Genomic DNA, 20,759 nt, shown 5'->3' with positions numbered 1-20,759 from the left:
GTCTGACCTATCACCCTCACCTTGACCTCTTTCCACCTATCACATTTCCGAGGCCCCTCCCCCAAGTCCCTCCTCCCTACCTTTTATCTTAGCCTGCTGGACCAACTTTCCTCATTCCTGAAGAAGGGCTAATGCCCGAAACGTCGATTCTCCTGTTCCCTGGATGCTGCCTGACCTGCTGCGCTTTTCCAGCAACACATTTCTGATCTCTGATCTCCAGCATCTGCAGACCTCACTTTCTCCTCAATGATTCCAGAACAAAACCTGGCTTGATGGCTAAGTTTTATTTTGGCTGTTTGTTTGCTGTGATGGCCAGGCACTGAACATGTTCACGAGAGGCTGCCAATGCCACTTTATCAAAAGAACATCAAAATTTGTTAGTGCAAAAAAACCAAACTATTTTACATTATTCAAGAACTATTTGAGATGGTCTTATTCCAAATGTCAGGAATAAAGCTTCAACCTTTTACTCTCAAAACCAACATTATAAATACGCAAATCTTAATGAAGGATATTAAGTTCTTTGTTCAGTTGATGTGGCTGTAATTGGTTGCTGGAGCTTTTTCCTTGACTTCTAAATGCTTTCAGCCAAAACACATGGGTTGCCATACCCTCAGAATTTTGTTGTTTTTGCTTCTGGAGTTTTCTTTTAAGCCACTCAGGACTTTTTCCCCCAGCCCTAACGTTTTGGATACTACTAAACTAACTGTACATTTTCACTCTGACTGAACATGTACATATTGCCCTTTCTCTCTCCTTTTTGCTAGTCAAGAGCCTAGTTATTTTTTCTCTTCTGTTACCCTTTTACTTAATGCATTGAACTATTCACCTCAAGGGTTTTAAAGACCTCATTTAGATGGATGTAACCAAAACTTAGAATTCAAGAACATAACTAAAACTATGTCCTTCAATTGTTAACACACAATATATAAATACAAATCAAACTTAAAGCTATACATTATTTCTCTACTTTAGAAACCGAGTCCAAAACAATAATATTTTATGAACCCTTAGCACAGTAGTCGCTAATATAATGTAGGAAATGTGCTAGCCAAATTATACAAAACAAAGTCCCACAAACAGTAATTAAATAATGAAAACAAAATCTTCTTCAGTGATGATGAATAAGCAATAAATGTTTGTTTTATACCGGGGAGAACCTGCCCTGTTCTTCAATCAGAGGTGCTGTGGATCTTTCACATCTGCCTTTGAGGGAAGATTGTGCTTCATCTAATAAAGAGAACCTATAACAGTGTAAAACTCACTCAACATGGCATGGGAGTATCAGGCTAGGGCATGGTACTAGAATAGAATCCATGTCACTAGAGTAGAATCTGAACTTACAACCTTTGGACTTAGAGTATAGGATAGTATTAATGTAATCACACCTAGAATTGTGTCAGTACATTCATCTTCTGGGAATATCTAGGCTTTATGGTCATTCTTGTTGCTCCTTCTTCTGATCAATTATGCTTTGACTTGAATGATTTTTCATAAACAAAAATTTGTGTCTTTTCACCAGACGGGAATGCTTTATATAATTGGATGACAAGACGTCCAGAAATATTTATCCTCTCCATATTTTCCAAGCCGTGGCACGCGAGGAGCTGAATAGCAGAAAACCATGACTGAACATTTAAACACTGTGTCACAAGTGGCCAACACTTGAAACACTTTGCATAATACTGGGACTAGCAAATCAAATATCCGTTGCATGAGAGCAGCCTTTTGAAAGAGCCTGCAGTGTTTCTCCTGGCACAAGCTTGTTTTTGTCCAAAGGCTGTAATTTTAAGTAGCCTTCTGCATTTATTGAACAATTTTACATTCATTCTATGCTGTTCATTAATGTGAATAGGAAATGAGACTGCGGTATTAGGCTGGTAGTTTCCACAGTGCTGAACAATATTGCCAGGCCATTCAAATTCCAATCTTTTATTCAAAGAAAATATATTCATCCACTCGCTTCATAATTATGAGATATCTCAAATTTTCCTGTCTCAGTATAAACCGTGCTGAGAATATTCATCTGCCCGAACATCGGTCACCAATTGGAAAGACCAAAATTCCTTGCTTTGCTACATCCAAGATTCCAGGGGCTGTTGGCGCTGATACTTCACATGTCCATTCCATACATTGACTAGTGTTTCGCCCTGCATTTGTGTATGGGAACTAGTTGGGATTGTTTGGGGGTGTGGGGTAGGTGGGTACGTAGTCATGTGAAAGCTGATCAGTCTAATCCTCTCACGAGGGAGATTTTAAATACATAGTGCACCAAGGTCTGGGTGATTTTAAATACCTCTTCACTCAGTCCCGGCTGATATTAATTCTTCTGTCACTGAGGCCAGGGTGATTTGATGTAGCCCCTCACTGAATGAAAACCAAAAGAACCAGATGTTGTAAATCAGAAACAAAAACAGACTTTGCTGAAAAAGCGCAGCAGGTCTGGCAGCGTCTGTGAAGAGAATCAAAGTTCATGTTTCGGTGACCCTTCCTCAGAACTCACGGATGTTGTCAGATCTGCTGAGCTTTCTCAGCAACTTCTGTTTTTGTCAGCCCCTAACTGGGACTGGGTCATTTTAAGTCATTGAAAGTTTGAGAACCAGAGATTATAGGGAAGAAATTACGTCTTGAATTACTTCAGGATATCCAAAAGCACTTTATGTCAATGAAGCACTTTTGGAGTATAATCACTGTTGTAATGTAGCAAACATTGGAGCAAATTTGCATGAGTGAGGTCCTATAAAGGCACTTGAATACTGATTACATAACCTGCTTTCAGTGATGTTGGTTGGAGGATAAATATTGATGGTCACAAAGAACTCCACCATGCTATTTAAAATAGTATTCTGGAAAAAATAATGTCTGCCTAATAGGGAATAAAGTGCCTTGATTTAATGTTTTATCCAGAATTTGAAATCTTTTTCTTGGTTGCATAGTGATGCATGAAAGATCTTTAAAATACGTGAGGCAAGCAAAGCAAAGTCTGTGTAAAAGGTTGGGTTGGGTAGCTGCACTAGGGTGGTAAGGCGGGGGCTGTAGATTTGAAGGGAATTGTCTCAAAAATCACACGTTTTACCCCTTTGATCTCGTGGGGGAAGAAACATTTTTTTGAAGAATCTTCAAGAGACAAGTGAATGTGAGGTCTTAAAGAAGAAGAGACTTGCAGTTGCACAATGCCTTTCACTGTGCACAGTTTGGCTTCTGCTGAGGTCCCAGATCACATTACAGCCTTGGTGTAAACATGAATGAGAGAGCTGAATTTCAACGGTGAGGCGACAGTGACTGCCCTTGACAGTGAGACATCATCCATCACAAAGTCAGATAAAAGGATGTTCTTTTATGCACAGCTCCATTAAAGGCTTATCAGACAATGGTATACTCCATCCTCACATGTATCAAGACTTGGACAACATCCAGGCTAGGGCTGATAAGTGACAATCAATATTCATGCCACACAAGTGCTGGACAATGATAATCTCCACGAAGACAAAGTCTAGCCACCCCCTGTTGAGATTCAACAACATGACCATCACTGAATCCATATCCATCAACATTCTGGAAGATTGTCATTGATCAGAACTTTAATTGGACCAGCCATGTAAATATTATGACTGAAAATGCAGGCCAGAGGCTGGTGAGTGGTAAGTGACTCACCTCATCAACACCAAAGCTTTCCCATGATCTACAAGGCATAAGCCAGGAGAATGATTGAATATTCTTTACTTGCCTGGATGAATGTGACTCCAATGACACTCAAGGACATTGAAAGAATGCAGGACAAAGCAGTCAGTTTTACAAGCATTCGAATCACCACATTAAATCTCAGGACTGTCCACCACTATCTCTATTATAGACTGCAGCAACTCGTCAAGGTTTCTTCAACTGCACGTGCCTAACCCACAGGATTTATCTTCTAAAAGGAGAAGGGCACCCTGGGAAATAACATCTTTGCTAGGTCAACAAATACTTTCACTATGCACACTGCAGCAGGTGGCTCACTTCCACTTTCTCATGGACAAATAGGTAAAAGGAATAAGCTTTGGACTTTCCAGTGACACCCACGTCCCATGAATGGATTAGAAGAAAAGTATGTGATACCATAAAGCACTCGCTGCCAATTAACCACTTTGAAGCATAATTACTGTTGTTGAGTATAGATTATATCACAAGAGGAAAATGATACAGTAGTCTACTAGTTAAAATAACATCTAAACAAACTGAAGATTGCCAGTTCATTATTCCATCATAACCACTATGAAACTGAGTTTCAAAACACCTGGAAGTGAATGAGAAAGTAGCATTAAAAAATAAAGTAAAATGGTTAATTCATGTCATACAGTCACAGAGATGCACAGCACAGAAACAGCCCCTTCAGTTTGACTCTTCCATTACAACCAGATATCCTAAACTGATCTAGTCCCATTCACCAGCATTTGGCCCATGTCTCTCTAAACACTTCCCACTCATATACCTATCCAGATACCTTGGAAATGATTAGATTAGATTACTTACAGTGTGGAAACAGGTCCTTCGGTCCAACAAGTCTACACCGACCCTCCGAAGAGCAACCCACCCAGACCCATTCCCCAACATTTACCCCTTCACCTAACACTACGGGCAATTTAGCATGGCCAATTCACCTAACCTGCACATTTTTGGACTGTGGGAGGAAACTGGAGCACCCGGAGGAAACCCATGCAGGCACAGGGAGAATGTGCAAACTCCACACAGACAGTTGCCTGAGGCGGGAATTGAACCCAGGTCTCTGGCGCTGTGAGGCAGCAGTTGTTGTAATTGTACCACCCTCCACCACTCCCTCAGGCAGTTCATTCTGTACATGCACCACCTTCTGAGTGGAAAAATTGCCTCTTAGATTGCTTTTAAATCCTTCCCCTCTCACCTTACACCTATGCCCTATAGTTTTGGACTCCCCTTCTCTGGGGAAAAGACCTTGGCTATTCACCTATCCACACCCCTGATGATTTTATAAACTTCTATAAGTCACCCAACAGCCTCTGATGCTCCAGGGAAAATAGTGCCAGCCTATTCTGCCTCTCCTTATAGCTCCAATCCTCCAACCATAGTAATATCCTTGTAAGTCCTTGAGAGAGCTTCAACATCTACCTGTTCTGATCAATAGGGTACCTAGGGGACTATGCAGTGTCACCCATGTCACAAAAACTTGAAAATCTAATTAAAATTCTTACATTCTCACAATGAAATATAGAACAGAGGTAAGTTGGTCTAACTGTATCGAATTTATACTATTTACTTAGAATTTTACAACCTGAATATCACCCACTTCTTGAGAAGTGCAGCATTTGAAAAATGCTGTGAAAGTGCCAAACAAGAAACAGTCCCTTTAAATATGCAGATATGCAGCAACCTTAAGGAGACCCTTCAGTCCAACAAAAAGCCTGCACATTGCCAGGGAATTGGGGAAAATATTGGTGATGGAAAGCATGCAACGTAAGTGACCTCGCTTGGCAAGGGACACTTCATTAACATTATGCAATTTAAATTTAACATGCTGGGCAGCTTTCCTAGGGTTCGGGATACCCAGTAGTGAGAATGAGGTAGAGGTTACAGGCTCAGAATTCTAAGTGCCTTTAATGGCACTCCTGGCTAGTATGCCTCTCAAAGAAGCCTTCAGCTTCCCCTCCTCTGATCACAGTGTCTATCTACCTGCTGATGCGATCCGTGGCCTCTACTTTCCAGTCTGTCATGAAACTCACACACTCTGACCCCAGTCAAGCACTGATTTGCACTATTCCCTCCTGATTGTCTACATGCTGTTTCTGCTCAGTAGCTAGATGACTTGTCAATCTGGCCAGTGATCAGTCAGGAATTGGAACAATAAAGTAATAAGAAGGTCCTGCAGTTAAATTCAGCAAGTTTTCCGCTTCCATGACCTTGCTGAAATTTCACTCCTCCACATACGTCTCAAGAGTAAGAAGTGTTACACTGCAGAGTGATGCCATTCAGCCCATTATCATGGATACTGTACAGTCCCCTCCAGTCTGAAAATTAGTCATTCAACACTGTTCCCTTGGTCTTAGCCAACTTCATATCTGCATAGCCATAGTCTGTTCAATTCCATAGGCTTCAGCATTGCTAATAAGTATATTTTATGGTATGGTTTTCAAAATGAGAAACTTTTTTTTAGAAGCAACTTATTTTTTGCTTTGATTTATTTTCCCAGTTCCAAGGTTTGTAGATGTGTCTTATGGGAGTGAATTTGGGGAATACCCATGCTCTTTCTGGGCCAACTGGAAGGGGTAACCTCTTAGACTTTTCCTGCGCCCCAGCGCAAACATGTTTGGCTCTTGGTCCATGTGTCTTGATCCTGATTTGAAAAACCCGAGGAGTGGAAAGTTCACAGGTTTGAAAATCAACACAGAAAAAGGTATCGCTTGCAAAAATCCATTAGAATGTTCCAGAAGAGTGTCTCCCTACCTGATGAAATCCCAGATAGTTGATGATTGTAGGAGATGCATAAAATATCATTCCATCAGCACTCACTAGAAGTACAAACCCATCTAGTGCCTGAAAAATAAAATCAAAGTAATTCAGTTTGATATTGAAAGCTTTGTGAATGACTGGGCCGTTAACTGCATCGGTCATAAGATTTGGGATTTCCTTCCTAAACCTCTCTATTTCTCTATGACATTCTTTAAAATTTTGTCCTTTAATAAGCATTAGGTCATCTGGTTGAAGGTCTCTTTCTTTAGCTCAGTGTCAATTTATCATTCAATTCCACTTATATGCAGCATTTAGTCGTGTTTGTTGTGTTAAAAGTTCAATATAAATATACGCTGTTGTTGCACAGATGCACTAAAGAGGTTTGGGATCATTTCTTAAAAATAAAGCACTATGGGTTTCTTGTAGGTTTTTCCCCTGACTTGGAGCAAGGTTATGCTTTGGCCAATAGCTTTCATGGATTGAGGGATATGTATGTTTAAACCTAGGTTAAAATTATGGAGCAAGAAAGTCATTGAGTGCAGGGGCAGCAGACATGCCTTTGAAAATTCTGAGATTGATATTCCTCATAAATTCTATCTGCATCTTACACCACTGTGGCATGAGACCAGGATCCAGTCTAGGTCCGCTTTCAGGGTGTTCCTCTGAGGCTTATAAGGAGTAAACCTCTATTTCTCCAGGTTTGGTTATCTATTTCAATGGAGACAGGAACATTCAACCACAAAGCGGTCCTGTGCCTACATCTCAATGGAGATTCAGTGAAGCATTGACAACCAGTCCGCTGATGAACAAGAGATACATTAGGCATCTTCAAGATGCACCTCAGCAATTCATCAAGACTCCTCTGACAATACCTCTTAAATCCGTGACCTTTCTCACTTAGGAGTATAAGGATACCATGTGCAAAGGAACATCAGCACCTACAATTTACCATCCAAGCCACTCACTATTCTGACATGGAACTATTTCACTGTTCCCTCACCATTGTTGTGTCAAACTCCTTGAATTCCCTTCCTGACAGGACTGAGGGTGTCCCTAAACATCAAGGATTGTAGCTGTTCAAGCACACAGCTTTTCATAACATTTTGCAGGACAGTTCAGGATGGGCAATAAATACTGACTCAGCCAGAGACACCTACATCCCATGAATGAATAAATAAAGAAATAAGTAATATCGATTATCTGTCCAATGGCTCCCACAGTTAACTCAAACCCCTAATTTTATAATTTACATCTTGTAATGACTCTATTTCATTCTCATCTTTCCCCAATCCGTATCACACCTGTTTTGACTATACAACCTTCTACACTAGTGCTACAGAGAGATCATCCACTTTTCTTAACTGACAATTCCAACTGACTGTTTCGCCACATTTCCTATGTTTCTTCTCTTAACCCTTCGTCTGCCTCCCACTATGACAATAGGGTTCCCCTTGCTCTTAGCTTCCACCTCACCAGGCTCCATATTCGGTGATTGGTATGCCATCTCCAGGGTGATGTCACCAATAAACACATCTTGCCCTCCCCTGTACACATTCTGAAAGGACTATTTCCTCCCTGGTCCATTCTTCAATCACTCCCAAAACTTCAACCACTTTCTAGGCAGGCAGAGGAGCATTTGTTCTACCGCTACCTCTCTTGACATTGTCCAAGACCTTAAATAATCCTTCCAGGTAAAGCAATAATTTACTTTTCAATCTCGTCTACTATGGTTTACTGTCGGCAGTGAGACAAAATTTGAATTGGATGAACAATTTGCAAAACTGCTCCACTCTGTTTGAACATTGAGTTCAATATTGGCAGACCACAAACCCATTTTGTTTCCTTTTCCATGCGGGTTTTTCTTTTCTCCCTCTTATTTTTGCTTTCAGACAGTATTACACCTGCTCTGGGAACATATTTTGTTTATTTGTTTCTTATCTTGCTCTATTACAATTCCCTAGGAGAAAGTGAGGACTGCCGATGCTGGAGATCAGAGCTGAAAATGTGTTGCTGGAAAAGCGCAGCAGGTCAGGCAGCATCCAAGGAGCAGGAGAATTGACGTTTCGGGCATGAAGAAGGGCCCATGCCCGAAACGTCGATTCTCCTGCTCCTTGGATGCTGCCTGACCTGCAGCGCTTTTCCAGCAAAACATTTTCAGCTATTACAATTCCCCTTGACTCTGTAAGACTAAATCTTGTGTCATTCAATCCCCCCTGTTTTCCACTATAATTCAGACCTCATTCTGTCTCCACCCCACCTAACCTTTGCTTAAAATCCATTATATGCATCTCAGTTCTGAATAAAGCTCCTTCTCCTGAAACATTAACTCTGGTGCTAATTTCACAGCTACTGCCTGACCTGAGTATTACCAACATTTTTCTAATTTTGGATTTCCAGCATCTGCAGTATTCTGCTTTAGAAAGAAAGGGCTACTTATTTCCACTGGTGAGGAGTCTAAGGTATATCCTAAAATAACAGAGCCTAAAAATTGAAGCCAGACATGGAGTAAATATAAATTTGGAACTGTCTTCTGCAAATGGCAATTGATGGTAGATCAATTGATAATTTTTAAACTGAATTTGATAGATTTTTGTTAACCAAATATATGAAGGGAAAAAGTGGGCCATATGGAGTTACGTTTGAGTGGAGATGTGACCTGACTGAATTGTAGAACAGGCTAAAAGAGCAAATGGCCTAAACCTGGCCTATGTCTACATGTTGAAAGTGCTGTTGATAGTTTAACAAATGTTGATAGATAATAGAAAGAATGTTTACTGGTGAATTGGATATATTGCTGTCCAACCACACCTTAAATTGTAACTTCCTAGCCAGTGCTGGTAAGGAGCTGAGGAAAACACATTGTCTGTAGGCCCAAGCTGTGTACTATAAAATGTGTTTACAGTGTTACACAAAGCAGAATAATCTCAATGCCAAATGATCACGTCAGCTATGACTCAGTGACAGCACTCTCGGCCGTGAGTCAAAAGGTTGTAGGTTCAAGTTCCACGAGAATAGAAATTTCTAGGCTGACGTTTCCATATTGTACTCTTGAGAAGACTGCACTGATAGAGATAGTGCCCTTTGACTAAAATATTAAACTTCAACTTTGTCTGCCCTCTCAGGTGGATTCAAGGATCATTATTTCAAAAAAAAGGTACAGAATTCTCCATGTTTCAGGCCAACATTTATCCCACAACAGACATCAATGAAAGAAATGACTTGGTCAAAGTTCTGTTACTATTATTGGGATCTTGCTTTGCACAAACTGGATGCCATATTTCCCCATCAAACAAAGTGATCACCCTTAATATTGCTCTACATTAATTATAAAGCACTTTGAAATGTCTTAAGCCATGAATGATGCTATGTAAATGCAAGCTATTTCTTTACCACCAGACTGACAACATCCAGGTTAGTAGCCAGTGTCTATTTAAATAAACCGTGTTCAGTTTCCCACTAACATGCCTCCTGTATAAAAGGTTACTGATACCTTATATACTTAAAACAGTCCTTAACAGCATTTTACATTAAATGATACTAAGACCACTCCTTTAGCAAATCTTCTATGCTGTGGACCATGAACATCTAAGTAACACAGCAGAGGCCAGGATATTTCTACCAAGGACAACTTCACAAAATTGCAACACCAGCAGGACTTGCAAAATTTATTGTGGTCCCAGCTGCCATTACATGATTTATAGAAACAAAGGCTGATAAGTCACACATAGATATTTCAATAGTGTGATATATTTTGTAAAGTTATATAAATTCCACAGACCTATGTTGGGAGGATTCATTCCTTAATCAAACTCTGACCCTAGCACACACCCTAATGTGAATCAGAGTTAATTATTTTTTGCATAGTTTAATAATAAATTACTAGCAGCTTGGCCTAAAGCCATATTTCTAGAACAAGGCATCTAAATTTGGTGTCTGTTTTTTCACACACTAGTATGAGTTCAAATTCAAACCACATGTGTGAAAATCATACTTTAAGGGAGGAATGAATAAAGAGTATAATTGGATAAAATGAAAACTGAAATTCTCACATATCTCACTAAAATAACCAATGTTTAAAATGTACTGCTCTTACTAAGTGTCATGAGAGACCATTTCTGAACATGTTCACAAGGTAAATGCTTAGCTTTAATTCCATAGAATTACATACTATGTGCAATACTGCAACAGACTAACAGGTCAATGCCAGGACTTATATTCTACATGAATTTACTCACTCTCTTCTTCATGTTCAATCCCTTCCTCCCTCATGTGTTTAGCGGAATCAGTTTAGCTCAGTTGGCTGGATTATGAGTTTAGAGAGCAGTGTGATGCCATCAGCGTGGGTTCAACTCCAGTCACCGGTTTGAGATTACCAGGAAGGACTCTCCTTCACAACCTCTGCCCTCAGGTTAATTCACCATCAGTCCCTTTTCTCTAATGAGAGAGCAACCCTTATGGTCTGATAAGACTATGGTGACATAACAAAAACATGTGTTTATCCATCCTCCCTTAAATACATCCATGTTACTTGCCTTTCCTGCTCCCTGTGGTAATGGGTTCCATATTATACTTACCCTTTGAAATATAAAAAAAAATCCTGAATTCTCTCTTTAATTTATTTGTGACTATTTGGTACTTATGTTTGTTTCAGCATTCCCCACAAATGAAATAATCTGTTTTGCTTCCATCATATTAAACCATGTCATAATCTTAAATAATTCCAACAGGTAGCTTCTCCTAGTCTTCACTTTACTAGAGAAAAGACCCTCAGCCTGTGAAATCTTTTCCACAACCTCTCAGGTTTAGTATTATTCTTCTAAATGTTGTTGCACCTTCTCTAGACTTCTCCGCCATTTATATAAGAGAGAGACTAAAACTGTGTCCAAAAGAGAAAATGCTGGAAAATCTCAGCAGGTCTGGCAGCATCTGTAAGGAGAGAAAAGAGCTGACGTTTCGAGTCTAACTGACCCTTTGAGACTCGAAATGTCTGCTGTTTTCTCTCCTTATAGATGCTGCCAGACCTGCTAAGATTTTCCAGCATTTTCTCTTTTGGTTTCAGATTCCAGCATCCGCAGTAATTTGCTTTTATTTTTGACTAAAACCGTGTATTGTACTCCATGTGTGGTCTAACCAAAGTTCTATATAAGTTTAACATTACATAATTACAGCCACACAGGTGCATCACTGTACCAAGGGTTGTATTTTATTACCATATTTTGTTAAAGGGTTAGCATGAGTAAGGACCATTATACCTCCATCTATTTACCTCCATCAAGGCCCATGTTAATTATGGTTTACTAATCACATGTCAGCTGGATTTTGACTAGAATCTCTGCCAAAACTTTTTCTGTTTATTAGAGATTTTGGAATCTAGTGTCAAATATGCTTTACAGGTTAATCATTTTAATATGTTTGACCTTGACATACTGGATATTTCTAAGCAATAGCCATAGGAAACAAGTTAATGCAAATACCCTTCTTTGCCTCTGGGTGGAGCCACAAATCACATCACAAATTGTAAGGGAAAGTTTGAGATCTTTATAGGTCTCTAGTTGCACATAACATCTTGGTGATTCACCATGTAACCATTAGTATGATAACAATTATGATGAGCAAAATGAGGTACTGTCTACAAAATACCATAAGGCAACTTGTTTACAAGATGGCAAAAACTGGGACCGAAATATTCAAGGGGGCATGACACTTAGGAAGGACTGAAAGCTCGGAAAAAGTAGAAAGGTGGCTCTGTTAATTGAGGTTGCATTGATATAATAGACAGGTGAATGCATTTTTGGAGATTAGAATTTAAGATCAGTTTGGATCGAGATCATAACTTATAAAGGTAAGAAGTCACTTGTAAGAATGGTTTATAAGTCCCTTGACAGTCACTATGTTGTAGCACAGGGCACACAGAAAGAAGTAATGTGGGCTTGTGAGATATGGGTGATTTTAAACTATGTATAGATAGGATACATCTACCAGATTGTCTCTGTATTGCAGATGACATTGCAGCTCTGGGAAGAGCTAAACATGAGCATGACACAAACCTCCTTCAGCTTATGTTAGTGAGAAGGAAACAGCAACAAATGTCAGAACAATACGAACAACATCAATTTATTTGGTCCAATCTATCCATTAAACAATACTAGGCCTAATCCTGTAATAATAGATTCGGACAGAAAATGCTGACACCACAAAACAAAGATGACCAACAAAGATTTCTCATTTTTTAAACTTGTTAAAATCATAGAACCCTTCCAAAGAGTCTGCACCAACCCTGTGAAGAGCATCGTACTCTGCATTTATTGTGGCTAATCCTCAGCTGCATATCCTTCGACACTATTTGGGGAATTTAGCATGGCCAAGCCACCTAACCTGCACATCTTTGGACTATATTGTCGTCCAATTTCAGTATCAGTTGAAGCAAATGCTCAGAGTATGGCTCTACCTTTATTCTGAGCCCTGAAGAGAGAGTGATCGCAGATGTACATAAGGACATGAGTTCTCAGTCTTATCTTGAACAGCAGATTCTTCAGGAATTATATAGTCACTTACAGGAAGAAGCATCCAAATAAGGCAACATCTATATTGATTAGGTGACTGTTACAATCAGCAAGCATCAACAATGAAGATTAAGCCATCTGGCATTACACAATAGATGTTCTTCAACTTGTTAAACCACTACCCTTGCCTCCAGCACCACATTGTTTACTGCAAGTTCTTATCTGGTTAAAGTTATGCTAGCTGAACCTTTGTCACACGACCCTCAACTTAACTCTTTCCCTACCTGCTCAGACCTTATACACATTCTTAGTATGAGGAAGCTGGAGCACCCAGAGGAAAGAGCTGAAAATGTGTTGCTGGAAAAGCGCAGCAGGTCAGGCAGCATCCAAGGAGCAGGAGAATCGACGTTTCGGGCATCTGCAAATGACCTTATACATATGGCAGGATGATCACCAACATATTTTCAATCATTTAAAAATCGTCTTCTATCCAGCAAGTTTGTACTGCAATATTATGATCCCTCCAAACTTAGCAAGTTGTAAGTAGATGCCAACCAGAAAGGTATTGGAGCACATCTGATACATAAACAAAGCAAGCTTATTGACTTTGGCTCAAAGGTCTTTACAACTGCTCAGTCTAACTCTTCCAATATTGAAAGGGAGTCTCTTGACCTAGTTTTTGGTATACTACAGCTTGATAAGTACCTAGTCAACAAGCGCTTCATACAAGTTGGGTTCTCAAATGGCCATCTCCGATGTTTTTGGCTGACTTCCAAACTCCAACAAAAACAAAGAAATCCCTTTAGACCTACAAGTGGATAATAATGAATCTGGAAAATGGTCTTAAGATTTATTTCATACATTTTGGCCATGCATTCAACAAGCTCTGTCAGATGAGGCCCAGTTCTAACAGTTCAAAAAGGTCATCATTAGCAGGTGAGCTGAGTTGGTATTTTCTTTTTGATCACGCAGAGATGAACTCAGACTCTCCCTGAATGTAATCTTAAAAGTCATACTTTCACACCCTCTACATCTAGACATGCTTGAACCTATAAATATAGGTCATATGGGTCCAGATAAAGCCAATAGATTGGCATATGAGTCCATATATTGGCCCAGCTAAAACAAAATATCAGTCAAATAATCAAGAGATGTGCAGGTTAGATGGATTGGCCATGCTAAATTACCCATTGTGTCCAGGGATGTGCAGGCTAAATGGGTTAGCCATGGGAAATGTAGGGATAAGGAAGAAGGATGGGTCTGGGTGGGATGTTCTTCAGAGGGTTGGTGTAGACTCAATGGGCTGAATGGCCTGCTTCCATATTGTAGGGATTCTATGACCGATGTCAATTCTATCAACCCCAATAAATGAACCTCTTCTCCCACACGTGATTCTTTCTGAGCTGTGGTGCAAGATTTTTAATTATGTTTTCCAAGTCCAAGGAAACAATCATATTCTGGTAACTGAATATTATTTTATTAAATTTCCTTCAGAATGATAAATGAAAGATACCACCAAAATAATGATTGTTGACACATTAGCCACCTTATTCAGTACAACAGACCGCAGTAGATTTGCGCACCTTTCCTAGACATGTGCATGCGATAAATGTTTAATATATTTCTATTTCTCCTCACTACTCGGCCTAGTGGTCTCACAGAGCGCACTGTTTATATTGCAAAGTCCATGATCATCAAATGTAAAGCAACTCGCCAAGATTTTCAAATAACTATGCTAAAAGTATGTGCTGTTCCTCAAGGCGATGGTTTACCTTCAATAGTACCTCTCATGTTTGGAAGACAGATTTACATTATTCTTCATCCAACATGCTCACCACTCAACCACATGCACAATGCATCATTGGAAAGAAAGGAGAAGGGTTAATAAAGGCATGATGATTAAGCATACACAGAGTTATCTCAAACTGAACCAAAACAACATATACTAGGGTTGAGACATGGGTTCATGGAAAGAGACAACACCACTGTATTCAGCCAAGGCCACATGATATTGTGATACACAATGATCAAGTCCTGTGAAGAAATAAACAACATTTCCAGACTGATTATCAACCACAGGTCACACAGGGTGATGACTGAGGATACCATGCCTGACAACAGCCTCACATGTATGATAAATGATGTAGAACTATCCACAATGACAGATAGCACATCACAGAGCGAAGGTACACCAAGTTATGAAAACTGTATAAGGATTTAGATCTGGTTGTGTCTACTCTCCAAGGTGTTATCTGAATGTAGAGAGACAACATATGCATCCTTGGAAAAGCATTCTCACTCTTTAAATGCAAAAAGGAGAATGTTGTATTGTAGCAAAGCTTCAAGACCAGGCTGACCTGTATCTTTAAGACAGTTATATGATATCATGACTTTCTGGTATAAAGATATCTGACTTGCACTCACACTTTTGTGCAATGAAGTCAGGGTAATGCCTTCAGTCAGTCAGGTATTTGTGTAATGCACAGTGACAATAGTAAACACAAATCTCAGTAAGTTTGCAATATGGTAGCTATGTAAATAAGAGTGTTTTGAATAAACTTCAAGACATCTGTCTCAATAAGAACGCACCTCTCTGCGGTATACGTTACATGCATGAACATAGAAGGCCACCAAGTGTATCATTAAGATAACCTAGATGATCAGTTCTAAGCTTGTTTTTGAGACAGTTTTTCAGAACAGCAAATTCTAGCGTCAACAAAAGAGCAGGCTATACTAGACCTTGTAATATGCAACTGGACAGGATTAATTCATTACCTTGGAATAAAGGTTAGCCTAATATTTGTTATGGGTACAATGCGAGAATCCATCTCTAAGGAGCTTATAAAATGTTAATATAATCAGGTAGGGTCAACATAGTTTCGTGGAAGGAAAATCATGTTTTGATTAATTTATTAGCGTTCTTTGACAAATTAACAAGGAACATAAATAAAGGGGAATTGCTGGATGCGCTATACATTGTTTATAATTGATAAGTAAAACGCTCAAAGAAAAATCGATATTTTAAAATCTTTTGATTTTTCTCCCAGGCTGTTTACAAAATTGTCTAAATGATTATTTGTTAGTTTCTGAAGAGTATGGGATAATCTAGGAATCTGACAATTATTTGTGATGAGGGATGAATTTGTTAGTATCAAAGGAACAAACACTGAGATGGCATTTTTTTGCCAGAACATGGGAAAAAAATTCTCATTTCCATTTTAAAAGGGAGGCATTTAATTAACTATGAAAACTGCTACATAAATGCAAGCTCTTCCGTGTTTTTTTCAGGAAAAATACCGAGCGTCCTTTTGAGAGGAAACATTGAATTCCTGTAGTGCGAATATTAAAAGGTACCTGTCTGGATTATGTAGTGTCAACATGAAATAAAAGTATCTGAGAAATAAAGAAAAATAAAGTTGTTTGAGAATGACACAGAGACAGATGGGATTTCCTGCCGAAAATATATCTTGCCTTTTTTCTCTCTCTCTCGAAGCAGGACTTGAGCCAACTAGCCAGAACTTCAAAGTTGTTCCATCAAGGTCAGGACATATTAAAGAAGAACTGTTCCAAACAACATTTCTCTTATTAGGCCTTTCTTTGAAAAAAGGGAAAAAAAAAATCATTGGCATGGTGGCCCCTGGAGAAATTGTTTCCATAGTAACTCAAGAATAATTATAATGGCCTCCAGTCATTCCCTGCTGTGAACTGCTTTTAAGTCACGCAATTTGGGCACCACATTCCCAGGGTCAATTGGCGTTTGATTTGCCTGGAATTGTTTCACGTCGGAGACTGAACTGTTGTTCCCACAACTTCTTGATAGATTAATACAATTTGAAAATTGCAAGAGAGAAATTTGATAACAACTATCGCATATCCAAAACAGAGATGGCGCAAACAGTCACATGCTTGACATTTTCATGCTGCTTTGTTTTTTTGTTAACATTTGTGGGTTTATCTATTTAAAAAAAATTAACTGACCTCATGGTGAAATTTGAGGCAGGCTGAAAGATTGGGGATTGTTTTCATTCTTAACAAGATATTAACAGGAAAAGACAAGGTAGATGAAGATAAACTATTTCCAACAGTTGGGGATTCTAGGATCAGGGGCATAGTCTGAGAATTAGGGCTAGACTGTTCAGAACCACTTCTCCACACAAGGGTAGTAGATATTTGGAACTCTCTTCCAGAAATGACCATGGAGGCTGGATCAGTTGTTAATTTTAAATCTGATATACATAACACATTTGCTTAACAACAATTTAAAGAATATGGGGCAAAGGGAACTATGTGGAGTTAGGCAGCAAATCAGCCTTGACCCCATTGAATGATAGAAGAGACTCAAGGGGCTGAACAGTCAATCCTATTTTACTATATTCCTATGTTAACACATGTTACCAGGCAGTAACCCTCTATTATTAAATTAATATTGCTCTTTCCTTCCCATGTGCAATCCACTTGACCCTAACCCCACTCTGCCCCCAATGCTGTCTTCTCTACTTTCACAAACAGCAAGAATGTTATGCTGAAATTATACAAGACACTTGTCAGGAGTTTGTACAGTTGCATACATTATAAGAAGGATGTGAACATCCTGGAGAGAGCAGAAGAGGTTTGCAAGAATGTTTCCAGGGCTGAGAAACTTCAGTTATGAGGATAGATTTGAGAGAATCGTTCTGTTCCTTGTAGAAAGAAGGTGGAAAAATGGAGATCTGATAGTTTTCAAAATCACAAGAGGTCTGGATAGAATAGCTAGGGACAAATAGTTTCTGGTCACAAAAAAGCATGAAAAAACAAGCACAGGTGTAAAGTGATGGGCACAAGTGACAAATGCAATGTGAGAATGTTTTTCCATTGTGTCCAGTTGGGGAATAGATTTTTAAAAATTTCATCCATGGGCTGATGGTGTCACTAGTTAGGCCAGCATTTATTGCCCAGAGGGCAGTTAAGAGTCAACCACATTGCTTTACATCTGGAGTCACATATAGGCCACACCAGGTAAAGATGGCAACATCCTTCCCTAAGGGACAGTAGTGAACCAGATGGATTTTGCCAACAATCGACAATGGATTCATGGTCATCAGTAGGCTTTTAATTCCAGATTTTTATTGAATTCACATTCCATTAACTGCCGTGGCTGGATTTCAACACTGCTCCTCAGAACGTTATGTGGGTCTCTGGATTAACAGTCCAGTGATAATACCACTAGGCTATCACCTCCTCAATGCACTGTTTAGAAGTTTAGTGGAGGCAGGTTCAACCGAAGCACTTAAGAGGATATTGGATAATTGTTTGAATAGAAACAAGTGCAAGGGTGCTGGAAAGTAATTGCTTGACTTGAAGTTCTGGTTTCAGGGGCGATGTTCAAGTCACTTGCCCCAGGAACCAGATCCATGCCATGGCCTACCTTTATTGAGCACCGGTGATATATATACACACACATACTTCCAAACACACACACATACATTCTAGCAAGTGCCATTCTAGTGCTGTCACTAGAGGAATTAAAGATTAGTCTCCAAGACATGGTTATAACAACTCAGGAGAAAGATTATCAGGACCAAACACAGAAAATGCTGGAGAAACTCAGGAGGTCTGGCAGCATTTGTGAAGAGAGAAACAGAGTTAAAATGTTGAGCACAGTATGACTCCTTCAGAACTACACAGTTTTTCTCTTTCCACAGATATTGCCAGAACTGCTGAATCTCTCCCAATTTGTCTGTGCTTGTTTCGGATTTCCAGAATCTGCAGAATTTTGATTTTATTTGAAAAAATATTGGGCATTGCAAACAATTGTTTTTTCTGTTTTCGTTGAAACCTTCTGTAATTTAAGTTGTAAAAATACTGTAAATGAGGAAGAAGTCTGGTTATCTAACCATCAACAATTCATTTGAGAAATGAAGAAGGTTGCTGCAAAGTTCAGATTTTTAGAATTCCCTCAAGGAATGTGGGTGTCATAAGTTAGGTCAACGTTTGATTTCCCTGATAAAATATACTAGACGTCCCCTCCCAAAGGGTACCAGACCCTCACCGACTAAGGATACCTGATTCCATCCACAAAGCATCTTATGACATATCCACAAGGGTACCTTAATTCTCCAAAGGGGGTATCATGGCTATCCAAAATATACTAAGAACGAACCTGATCCTACCTGTTCTAATTCCATACTCCAGGTTCTGAACAGGAGGGATTACCAGTCTGGTTCAAGGGGAATTATTTATAAGGCCAGCTGCTTCCACGAACTGTCCAGGCATGATCCATGGCCCCTTTCCAAACCACATTATGCAAAAACAGAAAATGGGTAGGGGACTTCGGATTTCCAAAACTTTCCATCATTTTTGTCGCAGCTGATAGGCTCTCTGCCATGGCAATATCTGGGCCTGAGTCTCCAACTTGAGTATGCATTAGCTTTGTGAACTCTGATGGAGAGATGATCAAGAGCTGAAAGAATTTGGCTGCTGACCCACAGCAAAGCCCATAGATCATCAATGGTGTACACAATTTCACCCCCAATATGTTTTAAGGAGCATTCAAAGGAGGACAATGAGGAAGTGTGATTTCAGGGTTTAAGGCAGAAATTGAACAGCTTAAAGCCAATACAGTGGAAGGCTCACCCAATGTTCACTCTTTGTATTTTCCATTTACAACTCTGTGAATTCCGCATTTTTTTTCTATCATTGGTGTCAAACACTTAAGAATTCTAGAGTCTCACCTGTGGAACTTTCTCTCTATATTTATGGCCAGGACAGCGAAGAGGGTTACCTCAGATTACAACAGGATCTTGACCAAATAACAAATGGGCTGAGGAGTTTAATTTAGATAAATGCGAGGTGCTGCGTTTTGGGAAAGCAAATCTTAGCAGGACTTATACACTTAATGGTAAGGTCCTAGGGAGTGTTGCTGAACAAAGAGACCTTGGAGTGCAGGTTCATAGCTTCTTGAAAGTGGAGTCGCAGATGGATAGGATAGTGAAGGTGGTGTTTGGTATGCTTTCTTTTATTGGTCAGAGTATTGAGTACAGGAGTTGGGAGGTCATCTTGCGGCTGTACAGGACATTGGTTAGGCCACTGTTGGAATATTGCGTGCAATTCTGGTCTCCTTCTTATCGGAAAGATATTGTGAAACTTTAAAGGGTTCAGAAAAAATTTACAAGGATGTTGCCAGGGTTGGAGGATTTGAGCTATAGAGGGAGGCTGATCAGGCTGGGGCTGTTTTACCTGGAGCGTAAGAGGCTGAGGGGTGACCTTATGGAGGTTTACAAAATTATGAGGGGCATGGATAGGATAAATAGACAAAGTCTTTTCCTTGGGGTTGGGGAGTCCAGAACTAGAGGGCATAGGTTTAGGGTGAGAGTGAAAGATATAAAAGAGACCTAAGGGGCAATGTTTTCACACAGGGGGACGTACGTGTATGGAATGAGCTGCCAGAGGAAGTGGTGGAGGCTAGTACAATTGCAATATTTAAAAGGTGTCTGAATGGGTATATGAATAAGAAGGGTTTGGAGGGATATGGGCTGGGTGCTGGCAGTTGGGACTAGATGGGGTTGGACCGAAGGGGTCTGTTTCCATGCTGTGCATCTCTATGACTCTACAACTACCCATTTTAGTAACCACTATTGGTCTACTTTCTCTTCCGTGAAATGTTCTGAATTTTTCAAATGTTGAAGGTTTTGTCGAACTGCAGTTGTTGTCCACTCGAACTTCATTTCAGGAATACACGAATGGATGCATTTAAATTAAAGACAGTGATATGTGTATGAAATGAGCTGCCACAGGAAGTGGTGAAGGCTGGTACAA

At 39.7% G+C, this 20,759-nt stretch overlaps 1 protein-coding gene across 9 annotated transcripts in view; it reads right to left on the bottom strand.

Annotated features, from left to right (window-relative positions):
• Positions 1-20,759, bottom strand: part of LOC122564441 (aryl hydrocarbon receptor repressor-like) — a 188,875-nt gene that overhangs the window by 23,306 nt on the left and 144,810 nt on the right. For all 9 annotated transcript variants that reach the window (XM_043719297.1, XM_043719299.1, XM_043719298.1 and 6 more), the window contains one exon: positions 6,457-6,546. In XM_043719297.1, the coding sequence (XP_043575232.1) occupies positions 6,457-6,546 (90 nt within the window). The remainder of the gene's footprint in view (positions 1-6,456; positions 6,547-20,759) is intronic.

Source organism: Chiloscyllium plagiosum, chromosome 29 (genome assembly GCF_004010195.1).
Source record: "Chiloscyllium plagiosum isolate BGI_BamShark_2017 chromosome 29, ASM401019v2, whole genome shotgun sequence".
NCBI lineage: Eukaryota > Metazoa > Chordata > Chondrichthyes > Orectolobiformes > Hemiscylliidae > Chiloscyllium > Chiloscyllium plagiosum.
Note: the sequence above shows the minus strand (reverse complement) of the source record. Positions and strands in the feature narration are given on the sequence as shown.